The 20,021-nt window shown below is 51.5% G+C and overlaps 1 protein-coding gene across 1 annotated transcript in view; it reads left to right on the plus strand.

Annotated features, from left to right (window-relative positions):
* The first annotated feature begins 2,059 nt into the window (after window positions 1–2,059).
* ACSF3 (acyl-CoA synthetase family member 3) overlaps window positions 2,060–20,021 on the plus strand; it is a 66,260-nt gene continuing 48,298 nt past the window's right edge. Inside the window, exons 1-5 of the mRNA XM_014942545.1 lie at window positions 2,060–2,152; window positions 5,451–6,181; window positions 7,677–7,832; window positions 17,915–18,069; window positions 18,564–18,709. Coding sequence (XP_014798031.1) covers window positions 5,480–6,181; window positions 7,677–7,832; window positions 17,915–18,069; window positions 18,564–18,709 — 1,159 coding nt within the window. The 5' untranslated portion in view covers window positions 2,060–2,152; window positions 5,451–5,479. The remainder of the gene's footprint in view (window positions 2,153–5,450; window positions 6,182–7,676; window positions 7,833–17,914; window positions 18,070–18,563; window positions 18,710–20,021) is intronic.

Consider the following 20,021-nt stretch of genomic DNA (forward strand, 5'->3'; position numbering starts at 1 on the left):
AAGCCTGCAGGGACTGGGGGGAGGCTGGTGACAGATGGCAAGTGCAAAAAGGAGAATGAAAGCAGTGGTGGCAGGGCTGGGGCGGCGGTTGGCGGGAGCCAGGCACATCTGCAGGGCAGCATGTGGGCACGGGTGTGCTGAGCCCACCGAGGGGGAGACGAGGGAGACGAGCACCTGGGGGGGCTGCTGGGTGTGAGGGGTCCCCTCCTGCAGTGGCTCTGCACCGGGGAGCAACAGCCCTGCGGTGGGGAGGGAGCCCCCCAGAACAGGCAACTGTGCAACGGGGTGGCGTGCAACGGGGAGGGAGCCGTGCAACGGAGAGCTGTGCATCGGGAAGTCGTGCAACAGGGATGGAGCCATGCAATGGGGAGGGAAGCACGCGATGGGGAGCTGTGCCATGAGGAGACATGCAACGAGGAGGAGTGAAACGGGGGAGCTGCGCGTCGGGAAGGCGTGCAATGGGAGGGAGCCGTGCAACGGGTGATGGTGCAACGCGGAGGAGGCGTGCAATGGAGCGCCGTGCGGCACGGCTGGCACGGGGCTGGCGGACTCTGCCCAAGGCTGGGCTCCTGGCCCTGCTTCCGCTCCCAGCCCCGCTGCGCCTCGCTGGGCTGCCGGCCGCCGGCCCCCGGGGTGGAAACACACCTGAGGGAGGTGGGTGGGGGTCGCCCCGGCCTCCCCGCTTCATGCACCGCCGCGCTCCGCCGGAAAAACAAGATTCTGGAGAAGGTTCCAGAGAACAAGGCTCCAGAGAAGGGCTGGCACACGGTGGCTCGCACGGCACAGGGGCCACGTGCCTCTCGGCAAAGGGTTGCCCCGCTGCCCGCACCACTGCTGAAACGACAGCATCCCCAGCACTGCCCCATCCCACCCCTGTGCCCATCGCCCATGGGTGCCCCGTGCCGTGTGCCAGGCCTTGCCAGTGAGCCAGGAGAGGGTCCGGCTTGCCCCCGCGCCCCAGGCCATGACCCACATGTCCCCCATCCCTGCAGCAGCGAATGCAAATCTGCAGTGGAACCGGCTAAAAATAATAAACCGGCTGGGTTTCCGCCTGGCAGCACGGGGCTGCGGTGGGGGTTGGTGCTGTGCCATGCCATGGCCTCTTCCCGATTCCATGCCAGAGCCACGTGTGGGGCTTTCACCCCAGCCTGGCCAGGGGTGCTGGGTTCAGACATGGGGATGGAGGGGAACGCGGTGTTGTCGCTGCTGGGGAGCTTCAGCTCGGCCACCATGTGCCATCATGGCAACCTCTGTGTGTCCGTGGGATGTCTGTATGTTCATGGGATGTTTGTGTGACCCTGGGGAGATCTGCACGTCCCATGGATGTCTGTGTGTCCCTGGGGGTGTCTGTGTGTCCCAGGGACGTCTGCGTGTCCCAAGGATGTCTGCATGTCCCATGGATGTCTGTGTGTCCCTGGGGGTGTCTGTGTGTCCCAGGGACGTCTGCGTGTCCCAAGGATGTCTGCATGTCCCATGGATGTCTGTGTGTCCTGGGGTGCCTGTGTGACCCTGGGATGTCTGTGTGACCCTGTGGTATCTGCATGTCCCATGGATGTCTGTGTGTCCTGGGGTGCCTGTGTGACCCTGGGATGTCTGTGTGACCCTGTGGTATCTGCATGTCCCATGGATGTCTGTGTGTCCCCAAGATGTCTGTGTGTCCCAGGGATGTCTGCGTGTCCGTGGGATGTCTGTGTGACACTGGGGTATCTGCACGTCCCATGGATGTCTGTGTGTCCCTGGGGGTGTCTGTGTGTCCCAGGGACGTTTGTCCCCCCCAGAAGCCCCCATGGTTCAGGGCTCTGCGCAGGGGCCCAGGCCATTCCTCAGCCCTGCCGAAATCCAGCTGGCTGTCACGCAGCCCCCAGCACCCTCCCGGCTCCATGACATCACGGACACCTGCCGTGACATCAGAGGCCACCCTGGTGACGCCGCAGGGCGATGCGGTGACATCAGAGGGGGACCTCGGCACCGCGGCAGGACAAGCCCCGCCCCCAAGGAGGCGGTTTGGGGCCAATTCCCCATAAAACGCCCTCCCGGGGCCGGGGGGGGAACGTTTGGCCGCGGCGGAACGTTGGGTCGCGGCGCCGCGTTTCCGCCGGAGCCCGTTCGCGCGCGGACCGGTCCCCCCGGGGCGCGGCGCCACCGCCGCCAGGTGAGGCCCCGCCGGGGCTGCGGGAGGCGGCAGCGGGGCGCGGGGGCCCGGAGCGGGCCCGGCCTGTCCCGTAAGGCGGGGGCGAGCCGTAGGCCGGTGCCCTTGGGCCCTGCGGGACGCTGTTGGGGAGGGGGGGTGTCGCGATTGCCGGTGGCTTTAATTAACGTGTAATAAACATCCCTTCCCGTCGGGCTGCGCAGGAGCGGCGAGGCTGGGCCGTTAGTCCGGGCCTGTCCTGTCCCTGCCGAGGTTCACACCGGCCCCTTCCCCCTCCCGGGACACGAGAGGACACTGGTGCTGTGGGCTGTGGCCACGCTGGGCCAGGCCTGGCCTTGTGTCACCTGGGAGCCAGGGGGTGAGGGGTTTTCCTGCTGCTCTGAGACCTGGTGTGGGCAGGGTAAGGGCCAGAGAGTGTGTGTTGGGGGGGAAATCCTGGCTGGGGGGTGGTAAAGAGGAATAAAATCCTTCCTTCTCGGGAGAGGTGGCTGTAGCATTTCAGGCAAGTGGCTTCCTGCTCCATTGTGCTTTGTGGTGATTTTGGGGAGCTGGTATGGGCTTCTTCAGCCGCTGTTGGTTCTTCCTTTAGCCATGGGAGGGTGGGGATTGAGCCTTCTCTTTCAAACACTCACCTGCTGTGCTGTCACCATCTTCAGCCCAAGGCCCCCTGTGACAAGCTTATCCTCTGCCAGGGAGGGTTTGTGTTACCGGTTATCCCTGAGCGACAGCCGGGTAAAGAAAACAGCCCCTGGTGTTACCTCGCCCTGTCCCGAGTGCCTGTAAGTCTGCGCACACCCAGTCGACCAATGCTAGTTGTCTGAAGTCCATAAATGCACAGGCCTGGCTAAAGGTGCTGCTGTTTATTGCGCCATTAAATCTGGACTGGTGCTGTGGTGAAAAGGGGATAATGCGATTTTTGGAAGCGGCTGTTCTGAAGCAGCAGCTAACACCTGCTCCGCAGCCGTGCGAGGAACTGCGAGGATGCCAAGTGCACTTAGCCGCGCTGGGCTGGAGCACGGCGTGATCCTGGCAACTGGTTGCTTCCAATTAATGCTCCTCTTAATGTCTGGGGCATTAATGTCTCGCCAGTGAGCTGGCCTTAGGCACAGGTTAGGGGGAAGACGTGATTTGGTTTAGGTTACGGGTGGTGGTCTCTTCTTTATTTTATATTTTAGTCTCTACAGAGAAATGGAAAGATGTCATGTGAGTTTCGTCATGACCTGTTTTGTTTATTTCCACCCTGATGGTCTATGTCCTGAGCGTACACAGTTACCACGCTCCGGGTTTGAAGCCTCTCCCCTCCCAGATGTTTCCGCACTAAATCACAAGTTTGTTCTGCAGAAGCAGAAATTGAGGTCAATATGCAAAAGAAAATACGCGCGAAGCCAATGGCTGGCTGGAGAAATGCTCTGAAGGTGGATGGGAGAGACTCACGGGGCTCACAGCTATGTCTATGCAAAAATAAACACTTGCCGCTGTCAGCAGGTGCTGCCTGTGGATGTGTCTGAGCAGCCTGAGCTGGGTTAAGCTGTGTTCAGCTTGTCCCTGAGTAGCTGCCAGTCCTCTGGATCTTTTTTGTTTCAGCTCCTCCCCATGGTGGGAAGCTGAGCTGGAAGGCTATTTGAGTTAAGCTGCTCCACTGATAGGTATTTATAAAAAATTTTGTCAAAAAAGTATATTTAAAAAAAAAAAATCAAGTCATTACTGCCAGCATCAAGTCACGTACACTGACAGAGCGAGAAGTTGTCATACTTTGGTTATCTCCTCTTGTCATAGTGTCTCTCTGGGGATAGTTCGGAGGTGGTGTTTAATAGCAGCAATTAGACCATGCAGTAAAGCCCTTTTTCTTCTGCCATAGCCTTGTTCTTTACTCTCTGCTCCCCTGTTGGTGTTGGTGATTGTGTCTGTATGGAGAGGGTGCTCGTTCTTGCTGAGCTTCCAGCCAGAGCTCCAGGCTCTGTGCAGGATGGGTGTCAGGATTCTTCTGAGGCATCTCCTCAGTCCTCTCAATTTATTGCTGCTGCTTCTAGTCTCTGGTGTACCAGCGGTCTCTCCTGCAAAGTGTTCCCCGTGTCCCCTCTCCTCATTATATTCTTACGGGATTTTGCACCGTGCCTTAACTTTTTCCCTAATGCTTCTTCCGTGAGGTGTTCCAAGCAGCACCCAGTACTATTACACACACTTTTCCTTTTCAAAGGAAGGATGAAAAGGGGGGTAAAGAGCAAGCTTCAGGGACTTTTTACCCGTTACCACAAAAGCTTTTTTGCTAATGTCTCCCATGAGCAGATAAGTTGATGTCATCGTGCTGTCTAAGCACAAAGGCAGAATCTGTGACGTTTGTTCCAGCCTGTCATCTTCCTGTAAAGCCTTTAATGGCGCTGGTACGCCTCCCCATTCTCTTTTGGAGATTTGCTCTGTTGAAATGCCTCTGTGCATCATGTCACCGCTGTGGTGGAGCGGCTGGGCCGGGGTGATGGGCTCAGATCAAGCTCTGGCTACCCCTGTGGAGCCTGATGCCGCGTCTGAGCTTGTCCTGATGCTCTGCCCAGCTCCGGGTGCTGCCAGGCTGGTAGTTTCAGAATGAACAATCCCACAGGTCAGTGTGTACAAGACTGCGCTCCCCTGCTGCTGTTTGCTGAGAAAACCAGCTGCTCGGCGCGGGCAGGGCTCCTGCTGCCTGTGGCTGTTTGGGAGCTGTTAACCACTTGGTCTGTCACGTAGAAAGCTTTTGAGCTGAAGCGGTGTTGATGATGGATGGCCCGTCAGGTGGGAGGGTTTGGGCGCTTTCCTGTACTTAGACGTGCTATTGCTCGAATGAAAACTCATGCAGGAAACAGTCCTCCACTGGGCAAAGCCTTAGGAGGCTTGGATTTCGTGTCTGGCTCCGTGCTGCCTAACTCGAAACACAGAGCGAGGCAGTGGTTTACCAAAGTGGTGGAAACTGTAAATTGAGAGCTAGGTACTGTTGTCTTTAATTACTTTAAACACTGGTCCCACTGAGTTAGAATGGCACCTCAAGTAGCCGCTACTTAGTGTCCTGATATTACTGATCGATGAAAACTGTTTCATAATTTAAATTGGACTGTTTTTCTAGGGACGCGGAGGCTGTGCAGGGAAGGGTCTCTGTCTCCTGTTCCATCCGGGCAGGGCCTAGCGCACTGGGGATGCAGCAGTCTGAAGCATAAACATTAATAATACAGTGGGTATTATTCAAATGAAGGCTACCGCTTTTCCTTTGTGGGAATAAACCCTTGGGTAATCACTGCACGTACTTATCTGTTCCTATAATTGCTTTCTGCAGATCACTTCAAAACAGGCGGTGCTGGCAGGATGTTGGTCTCCCTGCTCTTCCCCCCAGCGAGCCGGTCCCTTCGATGCCTCGTCCGGGACCTGCCACATTGCAGATGGGGGTGGCACAGACAGAAGAGGGCTGGCTGTCCCCACAGGGGTCTGCAAACCACACGGGCAGCCTTCAGCAGTGACATTACCCCTGTCTTCACTAGGGCTTTGGCTTTTGGCGATAAAATCGCCATCGTTGACCAAAACGGTGAGCACACTTACAGGGACCTTCTCAGCCAGAGTCTACGCTTGTCCCAGGAGATCTGTAGAGCTTTGAAGTGCTCCAGCAGGGACTTGAAGGAAGAGAGGATCTCATTTTTGTGTCCCAATGATGCCTCGTATGTGGTGGCCCAGTGGGCTTCCTGGATGAGCGGGGGCATAGCGGTGCCCCTTTACAAGAAACACCCCGTACAGGAACTGGAGTATGTGATTCAGGATTCACAGAGCGCTCTGGTCATCGCAGCAGAGGAATATGTGGGGAAAATAGCCCCTAGTGCTGAGAAGCTGGGAGTCCCAGTTCTGCCTCTTCTTAGGTCTCGTACTGATGGATCCGCAAGTCATGCAGCAATGGAAGAGGGTCCCTTGACCACCTGCTCCTCATGGAAAGACAGAGGAGCCATGATAATCTACACTAGTGGGACAACAGGAAGACCGAAAGGTGTCCTCAGCACCCATGAGAACGTGCAAGCTGTGGTGAGTGCTGATTTCCCCCTGCAAAGCTTGTGCCAAGTTACAGAGGTCTTGGCCTTTGGAGTTGATTTGGGGTTGCAAACCCCAAAGCACAACATACCTTACCAGAACCAAATTCCTGCACAGAGCTGTGGGGCTGTATCTTGAAAGTCCTCAAAACTGTTAAGGTGACCACACAGAAGAGTGACTGAGACTCTAAACCTTGTCCTTTTGGTGTTGCTGTGCTGCCACTGCAGCCAGGGCCTGATGGGCTCTTCTCCTTGCTTTCCTGGAAAGCAGAAGGGATGAGACCTGTTGTAAAAAGATTTTCTTTGCAGTTTGCTTTTCTTCACTGTGACTAGGAAAGAATCTTTCCCCTTAATTGGAACATAACTTAGCCCAGCCCAGTACAGTACCGTGTGAAGTCTGTGCATTATTCAGCTATATATCCCCAAGGCAAAAAATCCATTAGCTGTCGGAGCCAAAAGGAATTAAAAGTTTGAACGAGTCTGCTGACTCCCTCACCAGTTGCTTATCACTGCCTGCAACTGGTAGACTCATGCCATTAGGGAAAAAGGGTGGGGAATACATCGTGCCTTACAGATACCTCCGAGAGCTTACGTTGTCCTGGGTGCTGAGATACTGCGGTGTCGGGAGTGGTGTGAAAGCCTTGACGGATAGAGCCAGGGCTTGGCTATATTGGGCAAAGAATCTATTCCCTTACAAATATGCTGATCATTTGGGAGGCGGCCTGAGCAGTCACCGTCTTTTGTGCTGTCTTGCAGACAAGCCTAAAATGTGCTCCCTGCCATGTGGAAGGAGGGTTGTGAATGACATGACTAAATTCCACTGTTCAAATATTTTTCTTATTTTTAGATGGCTGGAAATAAGCTTTCCAGTTGCTAACACTGGGCTCTGAAGGGCATTGTTCATCCAGAAGCCCGAGGTCTAACACTTTAGATAATTATCCTAGATAATTTTTAGATTATTATTTAGATAATTATAACAGGGTATTTTAGACGTTTGATATTTTTTTTTTACTGACATGAAACCTATTTTCTGTTTATCAGATAGTGATTTTCTGCTCGTATTGACTATCCCTTACCGGTGCTAAAAGCCCAATATCATTGGTGTCCAAACTATGTCAACAGAGTTCTGGGAAAATTAGGTTTTTGATTACTATTTCTGTCAACTTTGCCTGTGCAGCACCAGGCTAATAATCTTGTAAGTCCTACTTAAAATCATTGTTGACTATTTGTTTCTCAGTAGCGCGGAGGACTTTGCTGATGTATATGAAGATGTGTACTGACAAAATGCAAGAGGGATTCCTCTTGTATTTTACTTTTATGGTGGGAACTTTGCTCGTGCTGACCCTAAAGGAAAGATTTCTGTGCCCAGGCATCATTCCAGGAGGTCTGGGATTTCTGCCTCCAGCTGTGCCCTGGGATACCTCAGGCTTTCCCAGCAATAGGAGTCTTTCCTCTTTCCCTAACGCTGGGTTGTGTGTTTTCTTCTGCAGACCACGGGACTGGTTGAAAAATGGGAGTGGAAGAAGGAGGATGTTATTCTCCACGTGCTGCCTTTACATCATGTCCACGGGGTGATCAATAAGCTCCTCTGTCCTCTCTGGGTGGGAGCGACATGCATCATGTTACCCGAATTCAATGCACAGATGGTAAGCCTGGAGGGATGGCGCGTTGTCTTTGAAATTCAGCAGCGAGACCCCATGTGTTGTAATTAGAGCAACTTTGGAAATAATTTCTTAAAGAATTCCAGCCTCTTTAGCCACTGGCTGCATGTGGTTCACAAACTGACTGTTAAAAAATAAAACACCTTCCTTTGGACACTCTCAGTCTGGGGTAAATGTGCTCTTCTGGAGGCTACAACTTGTTTAAGTGTGACGTACGTAGTCATAATGGTACACCATCACTCCTTGGGATGTTGAGGGTCTTTGACTGGAGTTGGGCCCTTCTAAATACCCACTAAGACCATCTGCACCCAGAATAAGTGTTGTTAATTTTCTAGTACTGGGAAAGGTGGAAATACTGGATTTTTCTCTTGCGTGTTAGCGGTGTGCTGCTTGAAGCTATGCTGCTTGTCAGATAGTTCATTCTTAGTAATTAATTTTCATTTTCCCTTCCAATCCGATGTCCTCGGTGTTTTGTATTGCATTATGAGCGCAAGCTTCAGAGTTTCTTGCAGCCCAGGTAAGAGAAATAACTGGTGCTCATTGTTTGCCTGGAAACATTGCTCTTCCTTTGTGGAGAAACAAGTGTTAACAGATCTATTGCTTTAGACTCAACGGTATGAGAGAGGGTTTGCAAATCGAGGGGTTCGAAAGGTGGCAGGAGGGAAACCTTACTTGAATGCAGTAGAGACACGCTAAAAATGTTGTTTTCTAGCCAAGACAGGAACTGCCAGTCCCAGTGCTCTGCTTCTCGTTTGTTCCTTGCCATGGTGGCAGGCAGCCGACCTAAAGAGAGGAAGAAAAGGGCCTAGGAACAGGGCAACTGACAGTAAGGTGGAACAGTCTCTACAGTTACTGGCCCCTGGGATCCAGCACCCTTCATCTGCGTCTCCCGGTGTCGTGGGTGGTGAGAGACGTTGGAGTCTGTAGTGTCACTCTTAAGGGAGCAATTGGGTTTGCAGGTGCTGGTGCCACCTCGTAGGAGAAAGGAAATGTGCAGTTGTCATATAAACTCCCTGGGAAAGTGAAAAGAGCCCATCAAGCCTGTGCTTTGTAACTGAACAGGCTGCTTTACCTGTTTGTATTTATTCATATGCTGGGTGGCCTCATCACACTGAAAGGGCAAAGTACAAAGGTGTGGGATACACCCAGGAGCCTCTGACTGTGCTGCTGTCAGGCAAGGGTGAGTCTGGGCTCTGACCTGAGCGACTGCAAGACCGTGGGATTCTTCATTGCTTATTTCTACTTCTCAGAGAAGCAACCACAGAAAATGCACGCTTCCTTTCTTGTTTCAAGATGGCCCTGACACCTGAACACCCAGTTGTTCCCTGAGCACTGGTCCTTTTGCCGGGGCGGGGGGGTGTGGAATCCCAGAATTCTGGAGGGGCAGCTCTGCATTTGTGTTTCCAGAGTAAAAAGGTAGGATGCTGTGATAGAAGGTGGCAGGAAGGTCCCCTGGCAGAGACAGTGCTCTCTCCTCAAGGCTCATTGCCAAATTGGGTGTGTTTTGGGTGTCACCCTAAAAGCTCAGGGAGCAGTAGGGACATGTGCCTCACCAAATCCAAGGCTTTGAGCCTGTCCAGCCGTGGAGATGCTGGTGAGGTGGTGGAAGAGCGTGCTGGCAGCCTGGAAGCAAAGCCAAGCCCTCTGGAGGGCGCGTTTCTCCACGTCCTGTGCCACCGGTGATTGATTGTCCCTTATACCCTTGTGTTTTTCTCTGCTCTCTCCCGACATCTGCAAATCAATGAGCTGACGTTGAAGGATGGGTTCAGGTGCTGGGGAGCGGGGACACCCCCGCCTGCCTTCTCTGATCAAAGCTCTCCCCCAGACTTGACAACCAAGGGCAAGCGGGGACAGCGCTGGAGGGCGTCCCCTTGACCCTGGAGGTTGAACTTGGGCAGGGAGGTCGGGGTGGTAAGCGTGCCTGCCACAGCGAGTGTGGTTCTGAGGGCTCTCAGGTGCATTCGGGCTCTGAAGGATGTCATTTGCTTTTCTGGTTGTTTTTTTTTTTTTTTTTTTTCCCTTTATTTTTCCGAGAGCCTCCCCTGGGAGTTGAAAGTGGTTTGATCGACACTACAAAGAAAGCACATGAGGGTAAATAAGGCTTTCTTGTGGAGTTTAATGCAAGCTGCCTTTCAGTTCCAGTCTATTTTCACCAGCTGTTTACAAAATGCCCTTTGCTACTGAAATCAGCTTTCAGAAAAGCAGCAGAGTTTCAGTGGAGGATTTTGCAAAAGGAGCCCGAGTTTTGCTGTGTGCTTTTTTTTCCTTCGCTGCACCTTGAGAAAGCAGCCAATTATAGTGTGATATAAAGAAACTCGAACGGCAGCTAAAACACTTGACAGGCTGATCAAAACAAGGCTAGGAACTTACTCTCAACCTGCTGCAGACATATTTAGCCTTGAGTGATACTGGCAAGGGTTCAAGAGAAACCGCAGCAGCATGCCCAATGTGTGTTTGGTTTCTAATCACTAACACTTCATTATACAAAATAAATACTTTATTATTACAGTGTTTATTAAATTACATAATTTGCGGCGTGCCTTATAGTTGTGGATACAGATGCCAGTCTGGTTTCAGTGGTGGTAATAATGCTCTTTTTTTCTTAGTTAGAAGGCGTTTCAAGCCCCGGACCAAGGCTTGCTTGTCGTTCCCTGCAGCGCAGTGTTAGGAGGTGGCATCTTTCAGGCCCTTCCATCTGCTTTTGGTAGCTGTCCAAGGAAAGGTTAAAAAAATCAAGATTGTGGAGTGACCCCGGTGTCCTGACCAACATCCACTCTCTTACTAAAACAGCATCTGATGTCCACGGCTGCATGCAAGCTACTGCTGAGGCCACAAGGGCTCATTAAAGTGTATTGAGATGCCTCAAGCGTGAAAGTTGCTGCATAAAATCAGATTCTTTTTATTAAATGAGGACATCCATTACTTTGCACTAGCTACTGTACATGTTATAATTCACTTTACAGCACCATCTGTTAAGACTGTCTTGCTTAAGCTTTCCGTAGCATCTTTTTATTGTAAGTTATTAAAAAATATGGCTGCATCTATTAATCATTTATTAATAAAGGGTTTGTAAATGGACCCTTAATTTCCAGCGTTCCAGTCCACTTGTACATGATGTGATAAGTCCTCTGGTGCGTGTACTCCTTGCGGTGCAGTGTGTCTCCACAGGGAGCCCTTCTCGGGCCGCTGCCTGTGATCCTGCCTGGAGACTGTGGGAGCAGATCCCAGCGCTCCCGGGTGAGCTTCTGGTGCTTGGGAATGACAACACTGACTTGGGGGGAGATGTTTCAGTGCTGCTGTGGGTATGTGGATTGGGAGCAGGCAGGAGAACAGCAGTGAGCCTGAGTGTGCGTTCCTCCCAGCAGTTGTGTGGGGCAAGGGCGGCTCTGATGTTGTTATTTATTATTTTTTTTTCAAGGGTGAGAGCTAGGAAGGCAGAAACCTTCTTTGGAGCCAGAGCAAGCTGCAGCCTAAGCATCCCGATATGATCCTCCCATCATAACTTGCTTCCAAGCTGAGTTTACTTTCTCCAGCTGCTCCGCTCCTGTTTGCAGGCATCCAGCATTTCTCAGCTGCTTCTGAACCTGTGTGAATTGCCTGCCTTTTTTCTTACGCAGGAGTAGAAATTCTAAACATGCTCGATTTGTATAGTTTTTGTGCAAATTGCTCAGCAGGGGAGAAGAGATATTCTTAATGCCTCTGCTTAATGGAGTGCAGCATGAGTTGCCTTCGTCCGGGCATCAGAGGAAGCCCACGGGGAAGTGCTTTTTGGAGCAGTTGGGGTCTGCACCAAGCAGGCACCAGAGCATCCATTCCCCAGCGATTCCCTCTCTCCATCTCCCTTCCTCACATCGATTCAGTGGCGGCTGCTAAGGCTGAGCACGCCCTGTGGTGTGACTGTTACTCGATGGAAATGTCAGACAGACCCAGGGGAAGCCAGGTGTCCTCCGTGCCGGTGCTCTTGTCATGACAGTCCCACGTTGGTGGCCCCGTTCCGGATGGGGACTTGGCTGTCCTGGCACCCTGTGGACAGGAGCCCTTTGGAGTGAGTCACAAGGTCAGTGTCTGTTTTGCAGGATCCTCTGCTGAGGCTTTTGGCCGTTGTGGATCCACATTGTGAATGATGGGAATGCCTTGGCTTTGCCTTGGACCACCTCTGATCTCTCCTGAAGGGAGAGATGTTCTAATAGCAAAAGGCTTCCTGTCAGCCCTTCGTATTGATAAATGTGAGATCAGATCCCAGGAGGTCTTTTAGTCTGAAGTGCAGGAGGGGAAAATGTAAGTATTCAAAAACATGAAGGAAAAAAACTTGCTCTGAGAGATGGGGGAAGCTTATGGAATTCTCAGCTCCGTGTGACCTAGTTGAGGCGGTCGCTGCCTGCTTGGCTCTGCTGGGCAGGTTTGGAGCCGTGGTGTGCTGCCTGCAGAATGACAACGCTGTCTGTGCCCTGCAACTGCTTCCATGATAAATATGCCGAGATGCAGATTTCTTGCCCTAAAGTTCCAAAAGGAGCTGTTGTTTTGGTGCCAGCGTTACTGCATGTCTGACTTAAGGTGCCTCCAAGGATCAAGCCATCTAAAAATCAGACCGAATTTTACAATGTCACACGCGAAGCCATCAAAATCGTTAATTTCATTTGGACCCTTCTTTCTAGGCATTTGTCCTGATGGGGATGATGAGCGCCCAGAGCCAGTGTGTGATTTGGGACTAATTCCCCTGACGTGCTGCGAACATGCTGTCATCCGTGGCAGCTTTTCTCCCCGTGGTGGGAGGGTGCTGCAGACCTGATGCTCCTCAAGGTTTTGTTTTTTTTCTTACGTGTGAGGTGTTGCTCCGGGGTGGCTGCTGTGTGGTATGGTTACACCCCTGACTTCCTCGTGAAGACGGGCAGCCTGTGCTACATCTGAGACCAGACTGTTTGTCCTTGCTGCTGCTGTTATCTGAGGCTGGGCGCTGATGCTTTATACCTTCCCTGGGCTCTGCGGGGAGATCTATGGCTCAGCAGTCACCGTTGCCTCCGGGAAGGAGAAGCGTGCACCGCAGTGAGCCTCTCCCCTGGATCTGTCACTTCTGCAAACATCACCCTGGGCAGCTCTTTTAGTTTATTTTTAAAAGAAAAGCAAATCCAGGCAGAGGAGCCTGATCTCCAGTAACCAAGCAGCACTAAGATGCTGCTGGTGGTGGCATGCTGGGGATTGGGTCTCCCATCCAGTTTCAGCTGGAGAAAGGCAATTGTCTTTTCATCCGTTAATGGGAGGCTTCAGAGGAGTAATTTTATTTCCGACTCAAAGAGGAGTCGGTGGAGGGAGGAGCGGGTCACTAGTGAATGGATTATGTTTGATCACTTCTCGCAGACCTGGCTTTAAAAAGTTAGAGTTTTTCTTCCCGTCTCCCCAGATCTGCCGTCTGTCCTCAGCATCTGTTCCAGAGTAATGTCTTTTGATGTGTGTGGGGAAATATAAAAAATGGAACCAGAGCCTGTCATATTTACTTATATTACCAGGTCCCAGGGAAAGCACTTGCTCCTTTCAGTATGCCTACAGCATAGGAAGGGTTTAAAAGCTTCAGCCTGGAATGCAGAGGGGCCATCAAACTGCACTGATGAATAAATGATTAAAACCAGAGTCGTGCAGAGCGCAAACAGTTTGGGGTTATAACAAACATGAGACGAAGCCACCAAGGGCCCGATTTCCCTTTGAAGAGAAGAATGTTTCTCTCTCTGCCTATTGCTCAGGGATCCTCCGTGGCTTGGTCCTTCGGAGAGAGCAGAGCTCCTTGTGATGCTCTCCCCTCTCATGTCGTGCCCGTCTGCCTTTGTCGGGGATAAGCTGGCACTGGGCATGGCCCTGCCATCCCTTGGGTGCTTCTGTAGAGTTACGGGAGCTTTCTGTCCTCGACATTGGGCACAGGGTCTCTCCAAAGGAGGAGCAGGTTGGGCTGCAGTGGTGTTGCTGCCTGTTGCTCTCAGATGCTCTGAAAATCACAGGCAGCCCTGTCCCTTGCCCGGCAGCGATCGATGCACAGCACAAACCCGTCTGCCCCATCAAAAGGGAAGTAAAGGGATGATTTAACCTTGCATTAGGGGTATTGTTGCTTTTGAAAAGGTTTAAAAAAAATTCAATAACAACTGAAAACGATACAATAATTTCATAGGAGAGGGGAGCTGTTGTGTCTGTCAATAGAGGCAGCAGCACGGGCTGTCTATTAGCTGTTTGGGGTCTGATGGGAAAATCCATGCTGATATTCACTTCTTTTTCAGCTTTTAGACCTTTTTGATTTTTGTCTGCACCTCTTCTGGCTGTTTTTGGGAGTCCTGTGTCAGGCAAAATGTTGGAAGATTTAGCAGACAAAGGGTTGTTGCCACCTTCTCTTCTTTTTATTTTTGCATTAGAAGATGCCCAGATGTTGGTAGATTTGGTGTTTTCTGTCTCGTTTACAGCGTTGTGCATCTCCCTCTGAAGGTGAGGCCTCTGTAAAGGAAAAAAAAGTTACTGTCTTTTCTCCTCTGTGTTTGCATCTCTTGCTTCAGCTGATCTTAGCAGATCTGGAGGCTGGTTGGGAAGGTTGCTGTATGGAAGGACCACCTCTTGGAGCAGCTTGCACGTTCCTCTGTCTTCAGTCACCATTGTGCCATCTGTGTGCTGGAAGAAATACATGGGAAAAATCTTACAGCTGTGTCTCACTGGCCTTGTTTTGTACCCACTGGTGTCATTTTCTCCTTTTTTTTTTTTTTTTTTTTTTTTTTTTTTAAAAAAAAAAAAAAAAAAAAAAAAAAAAAAAAAAAAAAAAAAAAAGTTTTTTTGTTTTTCGTTTTTTTTTTTTTTTTTTTTTTTTTTACTGATGGCAAAATCCCACTGGCCAGCCCGTGGAATTGCCCAGATATGCTTTTGTGCAGTGGGAGGGGAAGAAAATCAGGAATGTCAGGCTGAAGGGAAGGCTTTTGGGAACAGAAGGTCTCCCACTTCTTTGCTGGCTCAGGCAGCCTGGTCCTGTAAGCATGCCCTGGGCTTTCCCTGCCAGTATTGCTGATAGGAAGCTGTTAGAAACTTTGTGTTTCTAGCCCTCGTTTGTCTTAAAAAGAATCTTGGTCCATCTCCTGAGCATCTTCCCTTGTGTCTGCTGCTTCCCTTGTGTCCGGTGAGCGCGCGGTGCTGTGTTTGCCTCCAGAATCCATGGCTTTTTAAAAGCACTTGGGGTCCTGAGGTATCAGGTGAGCAAAATAAAATGAAATGATGGGCTGCCGATGCCCTGTCCCCAGGTAATTGATGTGGTGACGGTGACGCATGGGATAATGGAGAGGGGGAGATTGATTGTGCTGCTCTAAGCCTGAGGGGGCTGGAGGATGCTGTTGGGCTGGAAGGGCAAAGCTGGCCTCTTGCTCTGAGCCTGTCCAAGCCCCAGGATTGATTGATTAGTCCCAGGTAACGAGACTTTCCCAGATCCTTCTCTCAAACCGTGAAGTTATAGTTATAAAACAGAAATAGCTGTTACAGCTGGCTGGGCAGTGACAAGCCCCCTGGACAGCTCGGGGTCTGCGGGGGAGCTTGGGGCTGCCAGCTCTGTACCACGGCTCGGTGCTTAGCGCCGTTAAAACACACGGGTCGGATCCAGATTTGGCTGAGGAGCAGAGCAGGTGGAGATGTTTGGCTGTCAGCAGATCGCCCCGGCAGCTGGTGGCACAAATCCAAAGGCAGCTGCTTATCGTCAGGAAGGGGCTGTTGCTGGGGCGAGTCGGACTGACACAGAAAAAGCTGCCCCTGTGGATGGAGGGGCGGTAGGGAGGATTTTATCTAGGGCAGGAGCTGAGCAGGCCTGCAAGGACAGGGGACTCTGAGGTGCAAGAGAGATCTGCTGTGTTTCCGAGTGGTAGTTTGGGGTTTTTTTTTCAAATCCAAATCCATGTGAAAATAACTCTGCTGCTTGGCCAGGCTGGAAGCCTGCCTGCGCTCTCCCACAGCTGCTCTGAACTTGGGAAGGCAAAAAAATAAAGTCACACAGCAAGGATCGAACAGCCCTGAGCATCTGTCTCCCTTCAATCCTTTCGGCACAGTCCTGGTCCCTGCCATCACCTCTCTCCCTGCCCAAGGCAATGGGTCTCGGGAGCACCAGGCTGAGGAGAGCAGGTCCATGCATTCAGCCCCTGGCTTTGGAGAGGTCCTTCTCCATCCCGCTGCCTCGAATGGGAAAGATAATGGGGGGTTAAAGAGAAAAAGATCTTTGGGGAAAGAGGCTGGGAGGAGTAAGGTAGGGCTTAGATCCTTCTAAATGCAATTTTGGCTATTCCAGCTTGTTTTAGGGGATCATGCTGGTTGGTGGGGTTTCTTCAAGGGAGCGTGATGTTTCCTCTCCGGGCATGTCACCCATCAGTCTGGGCAAGTCATGTTCTTCTTCTGCTTTCCCTGATGCCAAGGGGGTCTTGCAGTTCTCATGTCCCAGATCCCGAGGTGTCCGGGGGGTTTCCACCTTGTGTATTCATCTCACCCCATCAAGGACCATCTCTGGGCTGGGAGGCAGCATGATCTCCTCTCTGTTCAGTGGGACGGTGTCCTCTGTGTCCTCCTCTATTAAGAATCACAACATGGTGGTGCTGGGGTGGTGGGTTGTTTTTTTTTTTGAGGAGCTGATTGTTCTGAAGCAGCGGAGTGAGAGATGCGGGTCGGAGAGGGGGAGAGGCGGCGCCGAGGCAGCGAAGTAGAAAGTAATGAAATGGAGCCCGAGCGAGCAGGACGGAGGGGAAGGGGGCAGAGTGACAGCATGAAGGAGAATCACTTGTTCACCTTCCATCAATTCCTGCTTTTCCTCGCCGCCGCACACGCCTGTGTGCAGCTGAGCGTGCGCGGGCAGGGAGGGGAGAGGCGGCCTGCCTTGTCAGGAGCCGTTAGGAAATACATTTGTCAACAGCGGGGCAGGGACCGGAGCGAACGGGAAGAAGCGGCCGTCACCCCAGCCTTTTATTTATTGATGCCTTCGGATCGTTCCTGCCTTGGGAAGAGCTTCACCTAGGGGGAAGAGTGGCAAGGTGTGGGAGGAATAGGCCCACTTTGTAATATTTATGGCTCTTACCCTTTGCTAACTGCTCCCAGGTGGGGCTGCTCTGTCAGGACAGCAGCCAGGGCTTGCTCCGTCTTCATTCCCCACCAGCAGAGCCAGCTCCTGGAATTTGCCCCCATTTGTAGTTCCCACAGGTTAGCAGGCGTTGCAGCTGAAGAACATCTGTCCCGCAGGGACCGTTCCTCATGAGATGAGGATGGTTGGTGAAGCTGCTCTTTCCTGGCTGCTGGTTTCTTGTGGCTCATCTGAGCTCACTGGGGACATGTCTCTGTGCCCACTCACCAGAAGATGACCATTTTCATTGCAGTGGAGTCTCACTTCCAGGTCAAGTGCACAATATCTCTCTTCCCAGACCTGCCATCCAGCTTAAAAGCATTTCTCCCTCGAAAGTTTGAGTCTGTGGGCTCCTGCCTGTGGATCGTGTTCTTTGGATGTGACTTGGTGTCTTTCCAAAGAAGAGCTGCCATGCTTTGAAAAGCTGGTGGCTTTGTGTAGCCTCTGAAGAGCTGTACACCATAAGGGAATTAAGTGATTGTGCCCCAAGCTTGTGTCTTCATGAGCAAAATCTTGGCTGTAACATGATGGTACTAAAAACCACCAAAACCACCATTTCCATCGTCTTGTCCTCATCAGGAGTGAAAGCAGGTGGGTGATCCACTGGTGGGATGAGAGAATTGGATATTGTGCTTTGGGCGTGATGAGGGTCGGGAGCTGTTGTTCTGGACATGGATGAGGTGCACACAACAGGCTTCCAGTTGTTTGTACTTTCCAGAAGTCTTAGACTGCAGAGGTTTGACTGTTTGTGAGAAGCACAGGGTGGCTTTGTTTTGGACAAGCCTGTACCTCAGTTTTCCCTCAGTGAGGGCTCACTGCTTCATGAAGTGTTTGCAGAGCTCTCACTTATGAACCTCCTCAAAGGTGCTGAGGAGGCAGCACTGATAGTGCTGATGATCACTTCCCTCTACACTTTATGTTGAGGTGTATTTTTATATGTGTATGTTCCCTTCCTTTATAGGTTTGGAAGAAGTTCCTAAGCACCGAAGCTCCCCGTATCAGTGTCTTCATGGCAGTGCCCACTGTCTATGCGAAGCTGATAGAGTATTACGACAAGCATTTCTTTCAGCCACAAGTCCAGGATTTCGTGCGTGCCTTTTGCCAGGAGAACATCAGGTAGGTGAGCGATGCCCCTCTGTGCTGGGCAGGGGCTGCTGGTGGCTGGCTGTCCCCATGGGGGATCTGCTGAGGCCTTTTTTCAGCTTCACCTCATTGCAGTGCTGGTTCTTGTGCTTTAGTGTCTCTTTGACAAGAACCAGGGTGACATTATTTAATTATGAGCCACTCTTGCATGGTAAAGCCAGAAGGGGTCTGCACGCTCATTATATGTGTCACCCTACATAACACAAGACTAAAGACTTTGTCCTGCAACCCCAGCTTGTTCTGAAGTACCCCTTTTAGGAGTCTGGCCCATCTTAACTTAAAACCCACATCAGACAGAGATTCTTCTATATTTGAGGAACGTTCTTGGTAGCAGTCAAAAGGCTTTTGGGAATTCTGTCTTAAGGTTTTATGTAGGAGCAGGCTTTATGTAACTCTATCTTAGACCACAAATTCCCTGGAGCAAAGATGATGTTGGATACTTCCTTATGTGGGGTGTCCTTGTGCAGGTTAATGGTGTCAGGCTCAGCAGCCCTGCCTGTGCCTGTCCTGGAGAAGTGGAAGAGCATCACCGGGCACACGTTGCTGGAGAGGTATGGGATGACTGAGATTGGGATGGCGCTTTCTAACCCTTTGCATGGAGTCCGTGTCCCAGGTAGGAGTCTCCAGAGGGTGCACACTGTTGGGAGGTGTTTGGCAGTGAAGTGCTCTTGTTTTTTTTCTGGTTCTGCCTATCTTAGACCGCAAATTCCCTGAAGCAAAGATGATGATGGATACTTCCTTATGTGGGGTGTCCTTGTGCAGGTTAATGGTGTCAGGCTCAGCAGCCCTGCCTGTGCCTGTCCTGGAGAAGTGGAAGAGCATCACCGGGCACACGTTGCTGGAGAGGTATGGGATGACTGAGATTGGGATGGCGCTTTCTAACCCTTTGCATGGAGTCCGTGTCCCAGGTAGGAGTCTCCAGAGGGTGCACACTGTTGGGAGGTGTTTGGCAGTGAAGTGCTCTTGTTTTTTTTCTGGTTCTGCCCAGGAGGCAGGGTCTGTATTGATGCTTTGTGATGTCCAAAGTCTCAGTTGAAGCACTGTGATGAGACTGCATCTTCAGCTCCTGCTCTGAAGTTGTGTTTGTGTGCAGTATTGACACAGGAGTCCCCACGTGGCAGTTGGTGTCCAATCTATCAGTACTGAACGTTTAAAATAGGATGTCTGCTTACTCTTATTTTAGTGCAAGTTTCTTGACTCTTCAGGAATTAGAAATTGTCACACCTCGTTGTAGGCTCTGGTTCTGTTCTCTCCTTGTCTTCCCTCACTTCCCTTAGCTACACTTGGTGGCTCTTCTCATTATCTGTCGTTTATGTAACCTAGAAATAAATTGATCTGAAACATTAAAAATAAGAAATGCCCCCACCCTCCCTTTGGTTAAAAACGTGGCCATCTGTCTGCCAAGCAACCCAGCCCACCACTGTGCCACCTTCTCCTCCCCACATGCTGTCTGCACACGCATGACACCATATGCATCGTCTTGGTCTCCGGTGTCTTGGGGACCAGAGTTACCCAGGGGGGCTGTCCTGAGCATCATGGGTTCCCACAGCACCCCAGTCCTATGGGATGCAGAAGCCATAAGCCTGCAGGGAGAGGAGAAGCCACAGCTTCCCCAGCACTGGCTCTTCAACCTGAGAACAGCTCAGGGGCAGCATGAAATACAAACTCTAGTTTGCTTCAGCAGAGTAAGTGTAGTTCCCCCACCCCGGGTCAGCCAGTGTGCCCTACCCCCAGAAGCCCTGTCCCTGCAGACAGGAGAGGGAAGCAGGCAGGGGAACGAGATTCCCACCTGGATGAACTCAAGCTCTCTGAGTTTGAGTTGACATCACCATGTCGCAGGGTGATGGTGCGGTTTGAATGTCCCTGTGGCCTGGTTATATTTGCTTTTCATTCATCTTCAGGAGGGGAAATGAGTGGATGCTCTA

The sequence above is a fragment of the Calidris pugnax genome, unplaced genomic scaffold (genome assembly GCF_001431845.1).
Source record: "Calidris pugnax isolate Ruff unplaced genomic scaffold, ASM143184v1 scaffold28, whole genome shotgun sequence".
Lineage (NCBI taxonomy): Eukaryota > Metazoa > Chordata > Aves > Charadriiformes > Scolopacidae > Calidris > Calidris pugnax.